At 39.8% G+C, this 22,554-nt stretch overlaps 1 protein-coding gene across 24 annotated transcripts in view; it reads left to right on the top strand.

Annotated features, from left to right (window-relative positions):
* The window catches only part of MTUS1 (microtubule associated scaffold protein 1), a 150,853-nt gene that overhangs the window by 113,536 nt on the left and 14,763 nt on the right, over positions 1–22,554 (top strand). For 23 of the 24 annotated variants that reach the window (XM_070598326.1, XM_070598324.1, XM_070598313.1 and 20 more), the window contains 2 exons: positions 2,949–3,163; positions 10,896–10,962. In XM_070598326.1, coding sequence (XP_070454427.1) covers positions 2,949–3,163; positions 10,896–10,962 — 282 coding nt within the window. Of the gene's footprint in view, positions 1–2,948; positions 3,164–9,522; positions 9,888–10,895; positions 10,963–22,554 lie in introns of those variants that run through there. The other variant, XM_070598331.1, reaches the window with a different exon arrangement.

Here is a 22,554-nt window from a genome sequence, read left to right as displayed (position 1 = left end):
ACCTCAACAAAGTTACATTTCAGATGGTAAAAATAAGTAAATAAAAATGAAAAGTTTGCCTCAGGAAATTGCAGCCACTGTGGCATGAGAAAAGCCTTTAACCAAGTTTATCAAATTAAAATAAAAGCCAGGAAAAAATCATAATGGTTTCAGAGGCCTAATAAGGAGTCAGCAAAATCCAGCTCTTATTTTTGAAACACTTAAGAAAAAGTATTGACAGATTCTTAACGATGTAGGTATTTTATTTTAAAACCTATTATGTCCATTGAGAAAACAGTAGCGTTAATCTCCTTAAATAAAAAAAAAGATAAGGCTCTCTTCCTATCTTTAAAAAGTTAGAAATGGAATTAACCATTCAATAAGAAAAACAGATTTAAAGGAAGGTACTCTGTATACATATAATCAAGGAATTTAGACAAACAGTAGCAAAAACTGTCAGTAGAGTTTTAAGGTAAATTCAAGAAATCTTGATAATACAGTGAAAAAAATTTAGTTTACAAAGAAAACATCCATTTACAAACATGCTTAGCTCTTGCCTGACTTTGGTATAAGAGATCATTTGAAAGAAAATATTAAGTTTAGTGCTATAAAAGGAGCATTCTGTATTCTGAATTCTGTGTAGTGTGAAAAACAATGTTTAATAAGTTAATTTAGATTTATTTCCTTATGAAATAACTTAGTAGAACCTGACCAGTTAATACTAAAGTTCATGTGAAAGACTTAAGTAGGCAAATATCTTAAAGGTTTTTCCAAAAATATTCATATAAAAGATTCACCTCTCAGATTTTAATTATAACCTAACAGTTTTAAAACTCTGATATTGTGTTAAATAATAAAATTAAGAAATTTAGCATAGAAAGTCTAGAAAGAGAATCAAACATTGTTAAGGATTCAAGAAGTGATAAACTCAAAGCAAGGTATCAATAAATACATGAATATTTCAGTAAGTATTGGTAGGATGTGTGACAATAATCTCAGTCAGGAGAATTAACTTATAGCTGCATAAATTGTAGTAAATTCTAGATGGCCAAAGAATTAAAAGATGTTTTTTGCTGTTCTGTTTGTATGTATAAAATTATATAAAACACTATTAAAGCATAGATATTTATATGTAGATTTATTGAAATGAAGAGCTATCAGATAATGGGCTTGAATATTAAGATTATTGCATAAATGTTTACTTTTAGTTATGTAATGCATTGTGTCTCCACCCCATTTCTACTTTCTGATATGGGTGGGAACAGTAGGCACTTGGCGCCAGAGGCCTGGGTTCTGACTTTGAGTCTGTCCCATAGAAGCTGTCTACGCCTGGGCAAGGCCCTTCACATCCTGGAACCTTTACTGGGAGGATCAAGGAGAGGGACAGTGAGAACATTATGACCGTAAAACACTACACTTATTGTATGTTATGTGACTATATATAATTCTAAGAACGTCTCAGGAAGTGACATAAAAGGAATACTAATCAGATATTTTGACAAACTGTAAAATATTTAGATTATTTTCCATTAACATATGACTATAAAGTTGTTCCCCCTTGAAGCCTTTAATGTTATGACTATAAACTTGGTTGCCTTCTCCATCTGCTTTGGAAGTGGTAATTATTGCTAATTAACTCTTAATGATTACTAATCAAGACCAATGGGCAAATACTTTCCCCTTCTCTTTAAGTATTTTTGAAACACAATAGATATTTCAGTCATTCTAGAACTGAGATTGTCAAGTATTAATACAAATATGAGTTGTTTAACCATGGAAAGCAACCACAGAAAATGAGAGCCTTTTTTCCTTTTTTTTACTTAAAGAGTATATTGAGTGTTTTTTACCATTGGTTCCTGGAACATGAATACTAAGGTTTCTTTATTTTCCTTCAAAAAAATCACTGTAGTTTTCCTCCCCCTGAAAAATTAGATAATTGCTGTTTATAAAATTGTCTTAGGTTTGTTTGTTACCACAGAATGTGGATGCCACAGAGAATGCGTATGAGAATAAGGAAACAGTCACTTTTTTAGTTTCTTGTGTCTTTTTTTTTTTTTTCAGGTTTAGATTTGTTTTGATTCTTTGGCCTACTTATTTCCAGAAGCTAAGCAGCTTGTTTTCTGTTTTTCCACTTCTGTTTGATATTTAAAGTGACTGAGACATTTGGAATGGTTCCAAAGCTGAACAGTTTTTCATTTAAAATAAAGTGGAGTAATTCACAGAAAGTGAACAATCACTTAACGTGGCATCTTAGATGGATCTGGAGTATTAGCATGGGCTTTAAAAAAATATTTAAGCCATTATTACTACTTGAAGGGGGGAGAAGACAACAAAGCTTGTGTTTGCTAGAAAACAGAATAATATAGTCAGGAGTCTGATACTCAAGGGACTTCAAGATCAGGACCCAAATGTAAGTAGATTTTCAATGTACATGATGATTTATTAGAGATTAGGAAATGCCTCGTCTGCAGTATAAATCTTTGTAATGACCAGGCCATCAGCAGGAAAAGGACAGGAAGTTTGTAGAAAAGGTATGGGAAGAGGGAAAGGCATTTAAAATCCAATCGTTTGTGTTTTTCTTTCGGCATATGTGATCAGAATACAGAGTCAGAGTACTCGTCACAGAGGGGTTTCTGTACCATTTTACCTAGAAAATTAGGAACTATGGAATCAACATTATTTTGCACAGAATTTTCATGTTTCTGGATTGCTAAATCTGTTTGTTTCATGTTCATAATTCTCTGCCCCACATAAATCTTTTAATGTCAGAGTTAAAGCCATTGTCTGTGTTTATGAATTCCAAACATCTGGCTATTTGACGAATTCCCATTCTCATCCATATACGTTCGTTATGTAAACAGAACTTAAATGCATTTCTGCGGCTCATCTAGTGGTTTTTGAACCCAGATGGTAATGATGATAAAAATTAAAATCACATATCTTACTAGCTATGTTAATTGCTTTTGCAGTTGAAAAGGGCAGGCAGAAGAGTCCCAGAAGTTTATGTATCCAGACACAGACGTCTCCAGATGCACTGTCCTCTGAAAAAACGCTTGAGCTGGCTCGGTATAAAACAAAATGCGAAAACCAAAGTGGATTTATCCTGCGGCTCAAGCAGCTGCTTTCCTGCGGTAATACCAAGTTGGAGGCATTAACCGTCGTGATTCAGCACCTACTGTCTGAGGTGAGGATGTGCCCTTCTGAACAGTCTTCTCACTGAGGTGGGGGCTGGGGGCAGTGGCGGCGGGCAGTGCTCCTGCTCTTGTGAATATCTCTACATTAATGATCGGTAAAATCAGATAGAATTCATCCAATTATGCTTTTGTCAACTCACTTGATACCTGAGTCACTCTCTGGAAATTTGGCATTGAAACGTTTCTTAGTACTTCCTTTTTTGCCTCTAGAGTCTCTTCGTTAGACCAACAACAGCAAAAAAGTAATTGCCTGTTTTATTTCTATATGACTCCAGACTATATTAGCATTAACATTTTTAAGTTAATTTTTGTCTACCTATGTGCAGCTTTCTATATCACGCTTAGTTTAATGCTTTGGCAAATGAGGTTGATTATATTTATGGGTCAAAGAACGTTTCTGAGCTAACTCCTAGTATTGGTCTGGGGACTTTCCAGAAGTTCCATCCATTCCTGAAAGAGTTTGTGGTACAATAAACTTAAAACAGTTTTTCTTTGCTTACTACCTCTTCCCTGATATTCTACAAGGGTGTTCATTCAGGAACTAGTTAAAATTCATTGAGAAAACCAAGTTTCTGTGAACATATGCTACTGGCATAGCAGCAGAAGCTACAGTTGCCTACAGGGAAACAATGGGGTGAGACTATAACTTAGCTCTTTAGATATTTTTTAATCAGAGTTTTAAAGATGGGCATACGTGACATCTCAAGAAGAAAACTGTTCAATTTGTTTATTCTGTAGTTCCATTCAGTCGAAAAACCTATATATTCATTTCCTGCACAGGCTGCTACGATGGGATTGCTGTCTGGGGTGGGACAGTTGGAGGTAAATGAGACTGGTCTGTGCCTTTGATGAGCTACCAAGCTCTAGTAGACAGTTTAGACTGATATTTGATGAACATTTTTACGGCTTTGTCCAAATATATTTTTTTTGGTGACATTTACCTAGTTTTTAAATTACAGTGGTATTCAGTATTTTTGTTTCTCTTGAATACATAAGGAGGGAATTTGAGAGTTGGTTTATATAACCAAGTGAGCTAAATTGGAAGCCACATAATATCAAATGTAGGGAACAACTAGTCTGTCTGTTTAGTTTTACTACATCTAGCCTAACAACCCCACGTCCAACCCTTTTCTCTCCCTTATCTCCCCACGAACTCGATCATCATCACATCCTGTGCACTCTCACCCACAGTGTTTCTCCCCTTCGTCCCCTCTTTTCCATTCCTGCCGATGCGAACCTTGTTCAGACCCTGGATAACTGTCCACTGGATGATGATGGTAACTTCGTAGGCAACCTTCAGGCTTGCGGTGTCTCCCCTGTAACCCATCCAAGCACTGCTGGCAGAGTCATCTTGCCAAAGCATTCCACTCTGATTGAAACCTTCACTGGTTCTCCATCATCCACAGCTGGTCTGTCCAGCAGTGTAGCCAACGGCCTGTTGAAGCTCTTGAGCATTTGAAGTGCGGTGAGCTTAATTGAAATAGGCAGTAAATGTAAAATACACATGGATTTTGAAGACAGTATGAAAGAAAGGATGGAAAATATCTCGTTGATTTTTCTATTGTCTATGTGTTGAAATAATATTTTGGATATACTGGGTTAAATAAAATATTAAAATTTAATCTTTTAAACCTTTTTAAAGTGTGGCTACTAGGAAATTAAAATTATGTACATGGTTCATACTATATTTCTTTTGGATGACTCTGGTATATAACTTGGAATATAAGACACTCTAGTTTGGCACCAACAGCCCTTTTTAACCTTACCTTCACTGCCTACATGTTCTAGCTGTATAATTAGGGAGGCAGAGGAGAAATGAAAGGAATTTAACATTTGTTGAATATATAATAAATACCAGACATTCTTGCTTATTAAATCTTATCCAAAAACACAATTTGGAATTTACAAATAAGAAAATTGAGGCATAGAGCTGTTCAGTAACTTGACTCTCAACAGACAGCTAGTAAGAGGAGGACCAGGACTTGAACCCGGGTCTAGGACAGTATGAACTCAAAATCCCCTGTAAACTTCCTGTACTTTTTCATCCTTTGTTCAAATCCCATTACTAGGCTACCGCCTTTCTCCCTAAAACCCATGTGTTCAGGTCTTTCTTATAGTAGCATCACATCCTTACCTGCATTTCATTTACATGGATTCGTTAGACAACCAACCAAAAGTAAAAGACCTGAATTGAATAGATCAGGCGGTCCTGCCTTCCGTGCCCCCTCAGTGAGCAAAGGCCCGGGAGTGGATGTGAGATGAAAGACAGGAGTCCTTCCTTCAGCCGCGTGCTCAGTCCCTAAATACCTCGTATGGCAGGAACATTCTACACTCCACGTGATCCTCATGTTTAAAGATACCGTCTTCCCATACAGCCTGACCCCTAAACACAAGCCAAACACTTGATCAGGTGCACACTTGGAGAAAGAGTAGATTCAACCCTAGAGGAAAAAGTCTCATGGGGTTGGATGTACTGAGAGGTGCTTTATCAGTCCACAGCAGGGCAAACTCCTGATGAGTTTCAGGGATGCTTTTACTGTATGTGAATTTCATCTTACGCTTAATTTAGGTCCAAATGCACATGTGATTGTGATTCCACAGAATTTCTCAAAATTCAGCTCAAAAACTCCCTCTTCTATGAAGACTTTTCCTGGTCCTTTTAACTCTATGTTCTGTCTATCCTCTGGATTCTAGGAGCACATATTTCTCTGTCACTCTCTACCTTATAATACAGTTAACCATTTAGTGCTTATTTTTGCTTTTTAAGTAAAACTCACCGACGCTAGGATCTACTATCTAGTTCTTTCTTAGGAAACTGCCCCAGCAGTTATGGCAGTGCCTTATACGTAATAGACTAAGAGTGTTTATCTGGGTGAACAAATGGCCATGTAGAGAGGATGGTATCCCAGATGTAAGATGAACATATAAAGTCTTTATGTAAATGTCCTTTGCTCTTTTCCAGCTCTTTATAATCAATCAGCAAATGTTTACCGATTGCCTAATGTGTGCAGGGCACTGTTATAAAACAGTTGCAAAGGAAAGACATAACCAGGGGAAAAGTTAAGCAATTTCTTAAACAATTTTTTCTTAACCCTTTGGTTCTCTCATACCCATTACAGAAGTGATTGAGTGATAGATATGTAGATTGATCTATATATACATATATATCTTGTTATTGCTAACTTTTTCTAAATGGTTTCAGAGCATTAGATTATGGGTAAAAATGGTTGATTATAGGGAATCCTGAGTTTATCACCTATCTTTTTCTTGCAAGTCTATTTAATCACTACAACTTTCCCACTTTAGCGGCAGACATAATTTGTCACATAGCAGAAGTTCTAATAAATGTCTCATGAATCTAGAAACTAATACCACACTTTCTATCTCTCTACTGTTAGTTTTAGTTTGTTCCAACTCTTGGTTTATCCTTGCATAGTTGTACAATATTCTGTACAGACAGCCAAAGTGAAGGAGTCTGTGAACTCCTCATAAAAAGGCTATGAGTGAGTTTCTAGGTAAACCTGAACGGGACCAAGGCCACCCCCAACCCCTGCCAACCTCTATGTATTCAGTGTGCCTCCAGTTCTGTTTTTGTAAGCAGAATCTAACCTAAAGTAGCACCTAAACAGAGTGAATTTTGAATGACACTAGCAGGCTACTATAAGTAAAAATGTCTCAGAACAAAAAAGTGGACATGATTCATTGTGTAGGTCATGGGGAGGTCAAAGAGAGCACGTATCTGACGTGGCTGTTGTCTGCAAAATCCCCTGTGCTGTTGATGCTCTTCAGTAGCTAGCAAATTCAGGCCACTGATGGGATGACAGCCAGAGCCTAAGTGCCCGCATCCCAGGGACTCCTAATTAAATTATGGCGAATCCATTTTTTTCTTGGAGCACGTCATATATTTAATGCATGAGTATAAAGGCTTTTCTCTATCCACGTTCCCACCTCCCTCTTTTTTCACATTATGTGGAATTCTACGTGTTACAATACAAGGAGGATTAAATAAATTTATCTGTACTATAAAGAGTTTATCATCTAAGATGGAAACACTGATAAACGAACAGCTAAATAAAAAGAAACAGGCAATCAGTATCTATGTGACAAAATGCATTTTATCATCTACAAATAAAGGGTAAGTATCTTAAAGGGCTAGCTACCAGGGAGAGTTGAATAGAAACTAACACTTAGTGTGTGTCTATTATGGTATGGGCACTGGTTGGCGTTTCACAGAGGATGGTATTTTGAAGACCTTGGTTTTTCCATTATCCTGTACTGCTTCCCCTCAGGTGAGGTCATCTGCTTTGAGTGATGACCAAAGAATTGGGCTTGGATGTTTTAGTTCTTTCTAGATCCCAAGTTTCTTGAAGGCAAGAACCATGTCTTAAATTTCTTCCATGTTTTTCCCAGCATCTCGAATGGTGCTTCATTAATTGGTACTGAGTAATAACCTGCTAACCAATTCAAAAGGATAAATGTCCTATCTGGCATTTGGGGGATGGGGATGGTGTCTATGATTGACATTTAGCATTCCCTGAAGGTTAATGTAATGGGTCAGGTAAAGAAAACCAGACATTCCAGAGTATAGAGGTGGACTTGCGTGATGAAAATGACTTGGACAGAAAAGGAGTTAGGAGTCTAAACAGGAGCTGGATGATTGAGGTTCATGGAAGGAGGGTGAAGTTTATTTTTTTATGCACTGAGTGGAAGAGTTTTGTTTGTTTGTTGAGGAAGATTGGCCCTGAGCTAACGTCTGTTGCCAATCTTCCTCTTTTTGCTTGAGGAAGATTATCCCTGAGCTGACATTTGTACCAATCTTCCCCTATTTTGTATGTGGGATGCCACAAAAGCATAGCTGGATGAGTGGTGGGTATACAGGTCCACAGCTGGGATCCGAACCCATGAACCCTGGGCTGCCAAAGCAGAGCTCGTGAACTCAACCACTACGCCACCGGGCCTGCCCCAGTAGAAGACTTTTTGAGCAAGGGCATTTATAGGTACAGAGAATATGGAGTAATAATCTAGCAGCCCTCTGCAAGGTAATGTGGAGAGATGCTTTCCATAGTCCAGGAATGGATAAGTGAGGATCAGGACCAGGGTGGGGGTAGCACTAGTAGAAAAATTGAGATGGATTCAAGACCCTTTAGGAAGGAAGAACTAACTGACTTTGGCATAATCCATTTAGACAAAGAAGAGTCAAAGGTGACCTCGTGGTATTCCCGTCACTGTTACTGGGATTGACAGAGCTTGGAAGACGTCCATGGCTTCTGGACCCTGAGGACAGGGAGGTTGAGTGCAGTAGAGTTGGGAGAAATGTCCACATAGGTCCTGAAATTCCTTGTTCCCAAAATCCCTTTGATAAGCAGAAAGATCATCTGGGATATATTTGTGATAGGACATAAAAGTTTTCTCAAAATTACTCCTGGAAATTATATACCAACTTAATTTCTGGAAAATTATATACCAACTTAATTTATGGAAATTTGGAAAGTGACAACTTCTTGCCAGCTTTTCCCTCTATTAGCAGTTTAGCTGCTCTCGGAAAGAGTGAACTTGAAGCAGGCTCACTGATGTGTCACAGGATAGCTTGTGGGCATCGAGTAAAGCTGTCTTCTGGTTTTCTTGTCACTTTTACTTGAACTAGATTACTGATCAAACAAAATTAAGATTTAAGTTTATGACTTAAGAAGTATATATCGTATGTATTTTTATTTGACTTTCTTCCAATTTTATCCAGGTTGATTTTTCTCAAACTTTAAGTTCTACATTAGAAAACCCATTATAAGTTCATTTTAAAAAACCTGGACTCATCAATTTGTGATTTTAGGACAGCTTAATACTGCCTTTTGAAAAGCAAGCCTTTAGAATATCATTAAGGCCAAAATATACTCAATGAGAAAGTGTTTCTTAAGTTCTAGCCCCTGCTAACTCTCCATATGACCCAGTGGGTCATTAACTTCCTTAGCTCTTTAGTAAGAGAATGCTACAAAGTAAAAGGTAAAAGTTATAAAATATATCCAATCTCCAACTCAATCAGCATGTCATACTTTTTCTTAAAACACCAGGGGACCATGTTCTAAGCATTCAAATTAAATTCTGCGGGAAACACCATTCGTTTTGTAATGTCATTTTAAATTCTAAGTCCCAGCACACACACTTTCATCGTTCTTCACCTAGTTCATAAGCTCATTTAGTATACAGGTTTTGGAGGACAGGTTTCCCTTTTCTATTAGTAAGTGTGATAATTTAATGACCTCAATTAGAGAAGGGAATAAAAAGGCTCACAAACCTAAAAATAGCTCCATTATCCATCCACACAGAGAAGGTCAGTTTTTCTTTCCACTGTACTAGCAGATATTTAAGTAAGTGGCCATCGATCAGTCTAATGTCTGGCTCTCGTTTTTCATAAATGAAGGGCTGTGGCTTTAAGTAATCGCAGGCTGCCGGTGCCAGAGGCAGAAGCTGCAGCCTCAGCTTCTGTGAGAGAGGCAGCTGAGCAGACGGGAACCTGCAGGACGTGAAGTAAGGCTCACGAGGACCAATGGCACGCCTCCTGATAGAGCTTTGAATGTAGACAGACCTGACTGGTGGGTGGCGTGGCCACCTGTGCACTCCTTGGACGGTGCGGGGGTGGGGGGTGTTGGAGACAGAAGCTGGAAAATGGGCTGCTCCAGCAGCAAAATGTGCCTCTATTCTCCATGTGCAGCAACAAGGGTAATTAGTATTTGTTTATAGTGCTTTTCTGGAAGAATGTCAGGGACTAAGGCAGAGGTTGTCTGGAATGAGAGGGAAATGCTTTGAATGACAAGCAACTCTTGCCTGCAAAGGCTGGTCCCGTGATCTCTGCAATACCGTGACCAAGATGCGGCGGGAGCTCCCCTTGGCTGATCCTAGTGAGGGCATTTTCAGAGAGCTTTGAATTCTGCGTTTTCCTTACTTACACCCTGGTGGTAAGGAATCTGCCTTTTAAGACGCTGTATCTAATTACTGTGCTCGTGTACGTGTGTGGATATGTGTGATTGCTATGAGTTGCTGGTAACTTGGAAATTTCTCTTTTTTTTGCAAGATGGATAATTGCTTTTTTAATACTGAAACAGCTGCCTGGTTTGCTTTGGTTCATTTCTCAAACATCTACTTAGAATCATAGCTGATCCAAAATATAATAGTCCTTAAAAAAGAATGTGTAGCTAAGTGAAATTAATTTAATTTTGTCTTTAAAGATTGTTTTTTTCACTGTCACTTTGTAACTTTGTGTCTTCGTTTTAGAAGTAAAGGATTGGCCTTGGAACTAAACTTTTTTATTTGCAATTATAGGACAAAGTACATATAAGTGCATATGTTCAGGACATTAAATATTTATCTTAAACTGAGTAGACCTTTATTGCCCTTGGAGGAGGAGAATGCATTACGTCTTAAGTACACTATGCATTAGCTGAAAGGTTCCGCGGATCAGCAATGAAACCTGGCTCAAAGTAAATATTTTTAAATGGGCCATTCAGTGCCTCAAACGAGAGTTTCACGAGGACCTGAGAAAAACATGAATTTCCCTGACAACTAAGGGACATCTGTGTTTTTTTAACAACACAAACTGTTAGCCTAAATGATTCATATCTTGTCGTCTCAATTGATTCTGAGGCTCCTGTTCTTGCTGATAACGAATGTGTGCGTTATTGAAAGGGACCCTCTTAAAAACATTAGTAACTTGATGTGTGTTTTCCGCAGCGGGAGGAAGCACTGAAACAGCACAAAACCCTGTCTCAAGAACTTGTTAACCTCCGGGGAGAGCTAGGTAAGAGCTTTTTTTTTAAGTTTTATGGGACAAGGGGAGAATTGGAAAATTTGGTTTTCCTCTCTGCATTGTGGCTGGAGTTGCATGCTGGCAGTTGTTCCCTGCCCCATGCTGGTATCTGTGCAAACACTTACTATCGACCTTTCTTTTGAATCTTGGCAGCTTGACCTCAAGTTCACAGAATTCCTGGCACTGATCTGACTAAGCCTAACAGAGCTTCTGTTGACCAGAACATTTCTCTTCCTGAAGAAAGGGCCAGAGTGATTTTTGTAATGATGTGGATTCCTGTTAAATAATTCCATCATATTGTTTTCTGAACCACTTTTCATATTAAAGAGTGGTGAGAAATTGCCCTCTCTGATAACAGGAAGTACGTTATACTTCTTTGGGGTGGATTGGGGCAGTGAGTATGAAGTTAGAAGGATGCTGTGTATAGGGGTACCCTGTCTGAAGAAGGCACATTCTGTGCTAATCTTATAGTTTGGGGCTGACGGTGAATAAGGACCCAGTTGCCCAGGAAGCCATGTGCCTCTGATGTCTGTAGCACTCCCCACCCAGTGCTGCTGTTCCCAGGCCGAACTCTATTTGGTTCTTGTCTCTCCTGGAAGAGTCCTCAGGGTTCGTGCAACAGAGACAGCACTGCTCTGCCTGCCTCACCTACGGTGTTGGAGTGAACTGACTGCATTGGGCTCCCCCCATCTGCTGTGGGCAATCAGCCTCCTGCTCAACTGCAGGCAGGTCCGGAGTTGCGCATTGAGAGGCTGAATTCCCTGCCCTCTGCAGTTTTCCACGTATGCTGAGAGTCTGCACTTAAAGTGTGTGTAGGGATGTGTATAAATAACACAAAGGCAACAGCCAGAGACAAAAATTGGGTCTCTCTAGTTCTAGGAGAATCTACTCATATTTTTCTTTGGATGAGACCAGACTTTAAACATTGTCCGTATAATTTGCAGGACTTGAACACTCTTAAGTTTTTTTCCCCAGGGCAAAGATCAAATGGCAGGGACTTCTCTCTGCATTACTCTTCCGTTTTCACCTCCCAAAGGGAGGCAGCACCCAACTCCTGGCTGACATCCAGATTCTTAATACCTAGCTGGGCATCGTTTTCTCCTGACCTTATTGTAGGCTATGGCAATGAAGAACTCCTTATAGAAAAGTAATTTTAAGGCAGATGGAACTTCAGGACCCCAAAGACTTGAGAGTTTTAAGGAAACAGTTGAAGGAAACCACAGCTGAGAAACAGCCCAGCTCTCAGAGACTTTTAAGGCTTCCTGCCATGTTACTGAACTTGACTACTGCCCTTTTGATTACCCAAATGACCACCTTTAATTGGCTTTTGTCTGTGCCTTAAATAATGGAATGGACGTAGAGTTAGATGATCAGGAAAGAGGTCTTTGTGTGTTTCAGAGTTCATTATAACCCAGTGGAAGTGGAGATGAGCCTTGCGGTGGCTCACGTTTCAGCCTCTCCCAAGACAATGCAGAAACGCTGATGGAACACTGGTCTCATTCACTTGCTGGAATGGGGTTCCTCTGTTTACCTTTTAGTCGATGGCACAATTAAGTGATTTAAGTTGGGACCCAGGTACTCAGCACCTCCAGTTAGTCACACAGCCTGACAGGAAATAGCCGTTAACAGTTTGTATTCACTCTCACCTTTCCATTGGAGATAAGGAGAGTGTGCCCTGGTTTGCTTTTACTTACACTGTTGGCCTGTCCATTATCATTCAGTCACCCAAGGTTAGATCTGTAAAGAATGTGTCATTATTGCTGTTGAATGGGGTAGAATTGCTCAAGTAAGAGCGTGAAGCTTTTTGGGAAGGGTTTTGGTTCTGCGAGGGGAAAGAAGAGAAGGCTTTAAATAGTTCTTCTATGAAACTGTCCAGGAAAAATGCTCTTGAAGCTGCCAGTTTGATTGTTTGTAACATGAGCTAAGATGGAAAAAAAGTTAGTTTACAAAGCAAAGTTTAAAACTCGGTTTTGAAATTTGAGGCAGTGGTGCAAAGTGGTTAGACTGTGTTGTCATACCATCCAGATTCAAATCTTTGGCAGCTGGGTGACCTAGGGCAGGCCACATTTCGTGTCTTCTGTCCCAATTTCATTCTCTGTAAAATGGCAGTGATAACTGTCTGCCGCAAGGGTGGTCATGAGGATTACATGAGGTAAGGCGTTGTAAAGCATCTGGCACCAAGTGTTGACTACTATTAAGTAGTATTAAGATGTGTACAGTTTGCAGCTGTGTAGTAGGATTACTTGAGGTAACATGAGGTGTCACATGAGGTAAGGTGTTGTAAAGCGTCCAGCACCAGGTGTTGAGAACTAGTAAATAGCATTAAGATCTGTGCAGTTTACAGCTGTGTGGTAACCACATCTGCTATTTTAGAAGGGCATAGACTATACTGCAGAAAGGAATTGTAATTAGACTAAATATTATTAGAAACCCCTCGGGGCAGGCTGTTTTTCTCTTCAGACTCAAATGGAAGCAAGACGTGATGGATCCCCTCCTGATAGGGCGGAAGGGCTTGGGTTTTGGAGTCCCATAGTCTAGGTTTTTGTCCATCTGCTCCTAGTTAGAAGTTACCTAACTCTCTCAGAGTACATTTCCTCACTGGTGATATGAAGTTAATATGTATTTTGCTGAACTCTTGTGGAACTTGAACAACATGGTAATATACATGAAGCAGTAGCATAGTACCCGGTCCATCACAGGCAACTCAAGAAAAGAGAGCTGCCACCAGCACCATCGTCTAAGTGTCCACCTTTCTCCTCTGAAATATGGGGGATCATTAGTGTCACTCTCCCACTGGGTAATTTTTCTTTACCTTCTCTATGAAATTTGAGGCAAGACTCCCAAACTACTAATAACTGCAAAGAACGACGGACAACGCGTAAACTCAGGAGCACTAAAACCCAAGTAGAGTCTGCGCTATTGACCTGAATCCAGCTGCCTCCCACTGTGCCCTCCACTGACTGACTTTCCCATTGACATCTCACTTTTGCTGACAAGTGTCCTCTACGGCCCAGTTATCCCAACTTGCCTCCAGTGCTCGGCCTGCGTGTCCCTGCCATCTGAGCCACACCCCCTTTGTGGAATGATTTATCATTTGCTTCTGCAACAGCTCTCAAAAACCCCCTCTCAGTGTCCTCAGAGCAAAACCGTGAGGCTTCCCTCGCTCCAGTGAGTCCTTCCTACTCACATTCGTGTGTTTATTATATCTTGTATTTTCCTGTTGTCTTCAGATAGTAAATCCTTAACTGCAAAGGTTCTTTCCTGCTTCCTATGCAAAAAGTATATATATAATATGCTTCCCATTTTCATGGGTGATTGATAAATATTTATGGGTATTTGGAGTTTTAAAGTTTCTTTATTTAAGAACAATGTGTAAAAATTAATAAAAATTGTGAAGTGAGAGGAAAATAGCCCATAGCTCCATGACGCTGGTATAATTTATTTTTTTGCCATACCCTTGTCTTTGTTTACATGGTATACACAACTTTGTACTTTCCTTATTTTAAGGTATAATTTAATTATAATTTACATACAGTGGAATGCTTATTGTTCCATCGGTTTTGACAAACACATATGCTCATGTAACATACGATTTTATCAGGGTATAAAAGATTTCTATCATCCCAGAAAATACCCTCAAGCCCCTTTCCGGTACACCCCTCTTGCCCTCGAAGCAAACGGTGATCTGATTTTTATCACCATGGGTTAGTTTTGTCTATTCTAGAATTTCATATAAATGGAAGCATACAGTATGTCCTTTTTGTGTCTGGCTTCTTTCACACAGCATAATGTTTTTGAGATTCACCCATGTTATTTTGTGCATACTCTGATCTTGTAAGCTTATGTCAAGCATTTTTCCATATTGCTTCATAATCTTCATTCTGGTCCTGTTTAATGACTATGGGCAAGTCTGTTGAGTGGATGTAGCATAATTTCACCTACCCCTTAAATAGTGTTGTAGAATGGTGAGGGTTTCATTGTCAGCTGTCTTCCCATCCATCCCCATGGCTGCAGCTACAGCCTGTAGGGTGATGACTCCAGGTTTGTTTTTCTAGTCCTCTCCTTCCCAAGCTGCAGATGCAGTTTCCCTGGTGAGGAACTGCCTCCAGGTGAGCCAGTCCAGGGTAATCAGCCCTTCCTGACTCCGGGCCCCTTGCCTCCTGAACCCTCTGCAGCGTCTCCTCAGTCACACCTCTTCCTCAAAGTCTGTTCCTCAGCTTCACTTAGCACCCAAGCTAACGACTGAGGTCGCACTCCTTTTCCTCCATCCTGCACGTGCATACCAGTCTGCGCTCTAAACATCGCTCAGCTCCGTCCCTCCTCAGCATTCTGGCTGCTGCTCTTCTAATTTAAGCTCCATCGTTTCTTACCTAGAATACATTCCGATGGCCACCCAACAGGTCACCTTGCCTCGAAGCCCACTTCTCTCCTCTCCACATGCTATCAGGACGGTACTTATAATAAATCTCACATGTATCCTCTACTGGACATTTTTAACAAACATAAACGACTCCATTTTGACTTTGGGGAAGAGTCCAAACATACTAAAGCCACCATGTATGACTTGACCATACCCTTCCAGTCCCCCTTCACGATGTGTGGACCCAGTCACCTTGCTTCGCACCTTCTTCCCCCTCTCCTGGTCCCAGCCACGGGTGCCTTCGTACCTCTTTGGCACCTCTTTGACACACATCGTCCTCTCTGCCTGGAACGTGCTCTCCTCTCTCCACTATCTTTCTATTTTTTGCCTTGCAAGCTCCTTCTCATTTACTGATTTTTTAAGTCCTAGCTAAAATATCTTGTCATTGGTTGAGTTTTGCCCGAATCTTTCAAGCCAGTTAATTGCACCTTCTACTATGCGCTTCTCTAGGTCTTTGTTCTTGTAGTTACCTGTTCATAGAGCTCTTCTCACAGTCCAGACGTGTGAGTGCTTCAAGGACAAGGCCAGTTCCTCCTTCATCTCTGTAGCTCTACCAACTAACACATTGTGCCTGGTGCTTAGTAATTCGATGATTGAATGAGGACGGTCGCTAGGGAAAGTCACTTTTATCCTTATAATATGCTAATAATCATTTTTGTGCACAAATATTTTCCTATAAACTGTTTTAAAAGAACATGTGGGAATGAATAATAATAAAGTAAGGTGAGCTCTCATTCTCTTAGAAACATTTTATATTATGTCTGAAAATCCCAATTAATCAGATCATTTTGAAAGTGTTAGCCCTTGAAATAGATTACAGTTCCATTCCTCAGCAAACATTCATACATGTGTCGTTCTGATTTTTTCTAGAGCCGTGTTGGATCCAAACTGGCGTAATAGAGGGCCATAATGATGATCTTTTGGGGTTCCTATTTTTTATTAATGTTAATCATCGGGATCACATTTTTTCCTCTTAATTAATGATGGAAAGATAGTTTGTATTTCGAAATTATTTTTTAGCCATCAAAATTTAATAGCCAACTCGCATCATTTTATACATTTGTCCCGATTGTTTCTATTTCATGACACAGATGGGATTTTAACCATTAATTCACTAAAAATTCTAGGAATGATAATAATTATCTAAAAGGCTAGCTGATTTTGCCCTCTGTGTGTAAAAATTAGGAGATGGGTATGAGTATTTATTAATAAATATTTAATATTTATTAAGTGCCTACTCTTAACAGCAATGTTCAGCTCTAAGTCTACTGGTTTGCATTTTATTAAAAAAAATTTTAGGCTGATATTAAGTAACTTTCTAAGGTCAAACAGCAAGAAAGCAGAGCACTGGATAAGAACCCAGGATGGCTAGACCACCAACTCCTGTTAATCACAGCAGGGGAAGCATGATGAAACTATTTGAAAGGTTGGAAAATCATTTGAGATAAACACTGGTTTGCATTGATAACTACTTTTGGAATCTGTTTATTCGAGTCAAGAGCTCAAGAAGTATTGTTAGATTAAAATATGTCTTGTTATTATCTGCTAGGGGAAAGTGACTTGGCTCTGCCAAAAGCATTGTACACTATGTCTAATCAACACTAAACTGGTGTCTGGGAACTTGAGGACCTCACCCCTTGTGGGATTCGTTCCCTCTTTCTCTAGTTTTGCCTATAGTTGTGGTTTAACAAGGCTGTGTATTTAAAGTAATTTTAAAACTCTGTACAGTTAAGTGACTCTTGAGATGCAGAATCCCAGAAGTGATTTTTGAAGTGGGCTTTAATGAAAAATCTATCTATTAATATAATGAAAACCAACCATATACCAGAACACAATTCTTTTTTTTTTTTTTCCTGAGGAAGATTAGCCCTGAGCTAACTGCTGCTAATCCTCCTCTATTTGCTGAGGAAGATTGGCCCTGAGCTAACATCCATGCCCATCTTCCTCTACTTTATATGTGGGACGCCTACCACAGCATGGCTTGCCAAGCGGTGCCATGCCCACACCCGGGATCTGGACTGGCAAACACTGGGCCACCGAGAAGCAGAATATGCGCACTTAACCGCTGTGCCACCGGGCCAGCCCCAAGAACACAATTCTTTCTCCTTCTGAGTCAATTGAAGTTGCAGTTGATACCACCCCAAACTTAGCTCTTTGTTTTCCTATCCATGTCTGTCTGTCGTAGATTTAGGCTTTGGCTGTATCTATAAGCACAAGGCCGGGTTCTTCTGCCTGTACAGTTGCACAGTATTACCGAGGCTGGCTGTTTTCAAAGCCCATTGAGTCTTCTTCCTTTTCCTGCTCCTTGGCCTAACTTCTCCTTGTCCAGTTTTGATATGTTCACTTTTTCCTAATTTGGTGTCATTTGTCTAGAACAGCCATTCTTAAATTTCATTGTGTAATAAACTAGAAATGGTTAAAATGCAGCTTCCCAGTTCTGACTCAGGTGGCTTGGGATGGAGTCCAGGAATGCACTTTTAATGATCATCTGGGTGATTCTGGACTACACTTTGACACCGCACTAACTGTCCAGAATGTTGTTTCTTTCATGTAGAAAAGTATACACGGGTCAAGTAAGCCCAGAAAATAGCGAATAGCTCCAAGTGCATTGAGTCCGTTCTTGTACAGAGGCTTCCAAATTTGATGCATCCCCACAACTCGTACCTGTCCTTTTGAACCCTGCTCCCTAAAAATGAATCATCAGGGAGAAGGAGAGGCAGAATAATATCTGCCTCAAAAATCACCTTTTTATTCACATTAAATTTATTCTTTTGATTGAAACGTGATCTCCTTAGAGGCTTATCTCATTTTTCTCAAGCCTGGAGCTTAGAACACCATGTCAGTTATTCAGCCAGACTCTCATCTCTGATCCACTTTCATTCCTAAGTGTTTTCGTTGGTCGGTGGGCTGTTTGCTGCTGTGATTACGAGAGCATCTGTTTTGCGGCATGTTGTTGGCCAGTGAGTAAGCTGGAAAACAGCAAAGCCTTTTCAGACTTTTATTGGCAGGGAAAGCTTGAGGCTCTGTGGAAGCCCAGCCAGGACCTGTGTTCTAAGGTTGGCTGACTGGGCCAGATCATCGTCCCACATGCAAATGAGATTTTGTCAGGGCCAGGGCCATCCTGGTGGTGGTGGGTGTAGTGCTTAAGTCTGCGGGTTCCTCTTCAGTGGCCCAGGGATCACAAGTTCAGATCCTGGGTACAGACCTACATACCACTCATTAACCCATGCTGTGGTGGTGTCCCACATACAAAATAGAGGAAGATTGGCATGGATGTTAGCTCAGGGCCAATTTTCCTCACCAAAAAAAAACAAAAACAGAAACAAAAAAACTTATCAGGACTAATCAGTGTAGGGGAAAATAGTTATTTTTTACCTGTCTTATTTTGCAGTCCTTCCAGCTTCCACAAAAGAATTAAGCCCTAATACCCTGACACGTCCATTATTATGTATGAATTAACTTCTCCCTATGCATCTCAAGTTGGGAAAATAGCCACTCAGGTCAGGTTCAGTGTTCTGTGCTATAGAACCTACAGTGAGAAAGGCTGAGCAGATGGAGTTCTACACCCAATCCTGCCACTTCAGTTCCCTCTCTAGTAAAATGAGATTTAAGTTGTATTATTTTATTAACTCAAAGCATTATTATATTACATGAAATAATAAAGGCGAGAGCACTTTGTAAAGTATGAACTGAGTTTTGGAGGTAAGGTGGTATTATTTATGGGAGAAGTGACTTGACAGTGCAGGCGTTTTGTAAAAGTAAATTCCTAATAAGTTAGGATTAGTGGAAGGCTTTGAAATCAGTTCATGCCAATTCATATAATTGCGATATATATGCTAATTAGTATAATTCCATATAATTTAAAGAGCAATCAGAAAGCCATTTGTAGCTAATTTTGAAATTTAGAAAAAGACCTTTGGCTACCGCAGGTCTGCCCAATTTCTTGGTCATGTGAAGAAGTGGTACCTTTTGGGAAGTGAAACCTGGGGCTCTTACAAGTTGATGATCATCCCACAGAGAGTCCATGAAGACTCACTCTACAGAATATAACACTGTCTGTTTGACTTGATCCTCACCAGACTGTGAGGTTAGCAGAGCAGCTGGTTTTTATTCCTGCCTTTGCATGTCAGGAAACTGATCTGTGGAAGGCTGGAAATGCCTGTTGTCGGTTAGTCTAGTCCCCATACTTTTGTTGTTTCTTTGTAGGCTACTGCCTCTCCACAAAGTAGCAATTTGCTTTTAAAATATGTCTTCTTGGTTACTTTGTTCAGTTATATTACTATCTCGAATTTTAAACAAGGTAGAGAGTAACCAACAGTCACTTGCCCTGGGAATGTGTCATGACGGGATTTCCCTGGGTAGGATAATATTATGAAAGAATCACCCTACTGCAGGAGAACATAGTGCCCGCATTCATGCTTCCAGAGCTGGGGTGCAGGAGAAGTAATATCAGATGGATATTTGTTCCCCATCCTTTCATACACAGTTGGCAACGTTTTATGTAGGCTGTTCTGCACCCTTCTTTTTCACCTGAGATTTCTCAAAGACCAATATTAAGGAACTTCCTCAGTCTTTTTTTTTTTTCCTAGCAGCTGTAAAATTATTTTATCTTTTGGAAAGTATTCCATTATATAGATACAGCATAATTTAACTAGTTCCTTTTGGATGGACATTAGGTTGTTTCTGATGTTTTGCTCTTATAAAAATGTTCCAGTGGATAGCTTCATATGTCCCTCGTTTTATGTGTGTGGGAGTATATCTGTAAGATAAATTCTTATTAGTGGAATTGCTGGGTCAAGGAATATGCAGAGAAAACATCAGACAAGCCCAAATTGAAGGATGTTCTATAAAATTCTCAACTCTTCAAAATTGTCAAGATTATGAAAAACAAGAAAAGAAAAAGGGCAAACTCACAGACCTGAGAAGACTAAGAAGACCTAAGATCTAAATGCAGTGCGCTATCTTGGGTTGGATCCTGAAACAAAAACAAATGGACAAAGTTTGGAGTTTAGTTAGTAATAATGTACCAATGCTGATTTCTTTGTTTTGCAAATGTCCCGTGGAAATCCATGATGCTAACATTAGGGGAGGCTGGGTGAGGGGTATCTGGGAACTCTCTCTTCTATCCTTGCAACTTTTCTGAAGATCTAAAATTATTCTAAAGTAAAATTTATTCTTAAAAAAAAAAAGAGCGTTAGTGGAAAAACTGCTAATGGTATTGTTGCAATGTGAAAACCTTAGCGTTGATGAATGTTGCATGGTTATGTAAGATGATAACATTTGGGGAAGCTAAGTGAAGAGTCTACAGGAACTCTTTATACTATCTTTGTACCTTTTCTATAAATCTAAAATTATTCCACAATTAAAATTTTTTTTAGAAAAAAAAGATGTTTACCCTGAGAAGTGTGTGCTCTTGAAGAAAATAGTGAAAGTGCTCAGAACTAAGATCGGGCGTCTGACTTCCCAGGCAGCCAGGGAAAGCTGGGACCTAAAGCAGGCAAGCAAAGCCAGATGCAGGCGTGCCATTGTCCTCATGGAAGGTGCAGAGAAGGGGAGCTCTGCTCCAGGAAGGGTTGGCACCCGCAGCAGGCCTGATGGAAGCATCTAGAGAAAGTGTGTGTGTCCAGTGGGGAAACGAAGTCATAGTCTTCTCCTGTTTATCTTTTCTTTCCATCACAATCTCTTCTATAGCATCATGAAAATTTGCACGACCTTTCAGGTGACCTACCTCCCCAGTTTTCCTTTTCCTTTTCATTTCTATATTTTATGTCCAACTTGGATAAAATCACCTGGAAGTTGGGAAAATCCTATTGCGTATAATGTCAAGAACAACAGCAGTAGGAAGTGAAGATTTGGGGTAGATGTGTACCGTAGCACCCTATCCTTGGTGTGTGCGTGTGTATTAATCTTCTTTGGATACCAGACAAGCAATGCTGCTTTCTAGCTGTCACAGTCGGTCGTGGAACCCCAAGCGTCTTTGAGCGCTCTTCAAACGCATTTGAATTGGTGGCCTTTGGCAAAGCTAGTCATAGTAACAGTAACATTTGTTGCATACTCACCCTGGTGAGGCACTGGGCCAGGTGCTTCACGTGTAATATTTTGTTTACTCCTCCAGGTAAGGCGCTAATATTATTGCCATTAAAAAAAATGAGGAAGTGAAGGTTTAGAGAGCTTGAGTAACTTGCTCAAATCGCCTAACAGGTAAATAGTGTGGCTGAGGTTTGAATCTAGGTATTCTGGCTCTGTTTTATGAAGACATTTATTTATGTTCCTGAGAGTTAAAATATTTTTGGTCATCCTATGACATGCTACTCATGCGTGCTACTCGGATGTAAAAATTGAGAAAGCTCTGCATCTTTTCAAAAGAACAGTGACATCTTAGGGACATGGTTGTGTACTGGTTTTCTCTGTAAACAGTACACTTATTATCAATCACCAAAAGGAAAGTAGTCTCAATGAGATGGAAATAAAAATTTGACCTGTGCCTCCTGGCAGAGGCTTCCAGGACCGATTACATAATGGCTGCAGTGCGACTCCTCAGGGAAAACGGCTAAAAGACTGGGATGGCTCCAGCTCTCTTTTTCAGAGGTTACATTTGACTGTGACATTGGGCCTTTTCTAGATGTCATCCAAATATTTGAAAAGGAAAAATTTTCAAGCATTTCACCACATCTTCTGGAATACGTTTTCCTTGCTGAGTAATCCATGTTTTAAACAGTCAGGGAGTGTCTCTGTGTTGTTCCTGTTCTGTCATTGGCCCACGATTCTTCTCAGGCCTGGTTCATCCCAGGGGGAAAATATCGACTTCTCATCTGTAACGTCCCTTGTGTTTTAGAGCTGACCTTGTAGATGAGTTGGTATCTTTCCTCCTTAATTCTCAAAACTCAGTCATTTTAAGGTAGATTCCTGGAGATAGATTTTGCAGTTTACCAATATGGGTACAAAAGTTATAATCCATCAGTTCTTCTACAGGCAGTGGGCTTTTGCTGCCCTTCATCACAGACACGTTTTTAAAAATCGACCAATGGAATGATTAAAACAAGGACAAAAGGACTTCTACTACTGTGTGGATTTTGTATTTGTGCAATAACTTCTTGAAAATAGTGTCACTGTGCAAAAACTCGTTGCTTACTTAGTCCAAATTCTGAAAGATTTTATGTTTG

Source organism: Equus przewalskii, chromosome 28 (genome assembly GCF_037783145.1).
Source record: "Equus przewalskii isolate Varuska chromosome 28, EquPr2, whole genome shotgun sequence".
Classification (NCBI taxonomy): Eukaryota; Metazoa; Chordata; class Mammalia; order Perissodactyla; family Equidae; genus Equus; species Equus przewalskii.
Note: the sequence above shows the minus strand (reverse complement) of the source record. Positions and strands in the feature narration are given on the sequence as shown.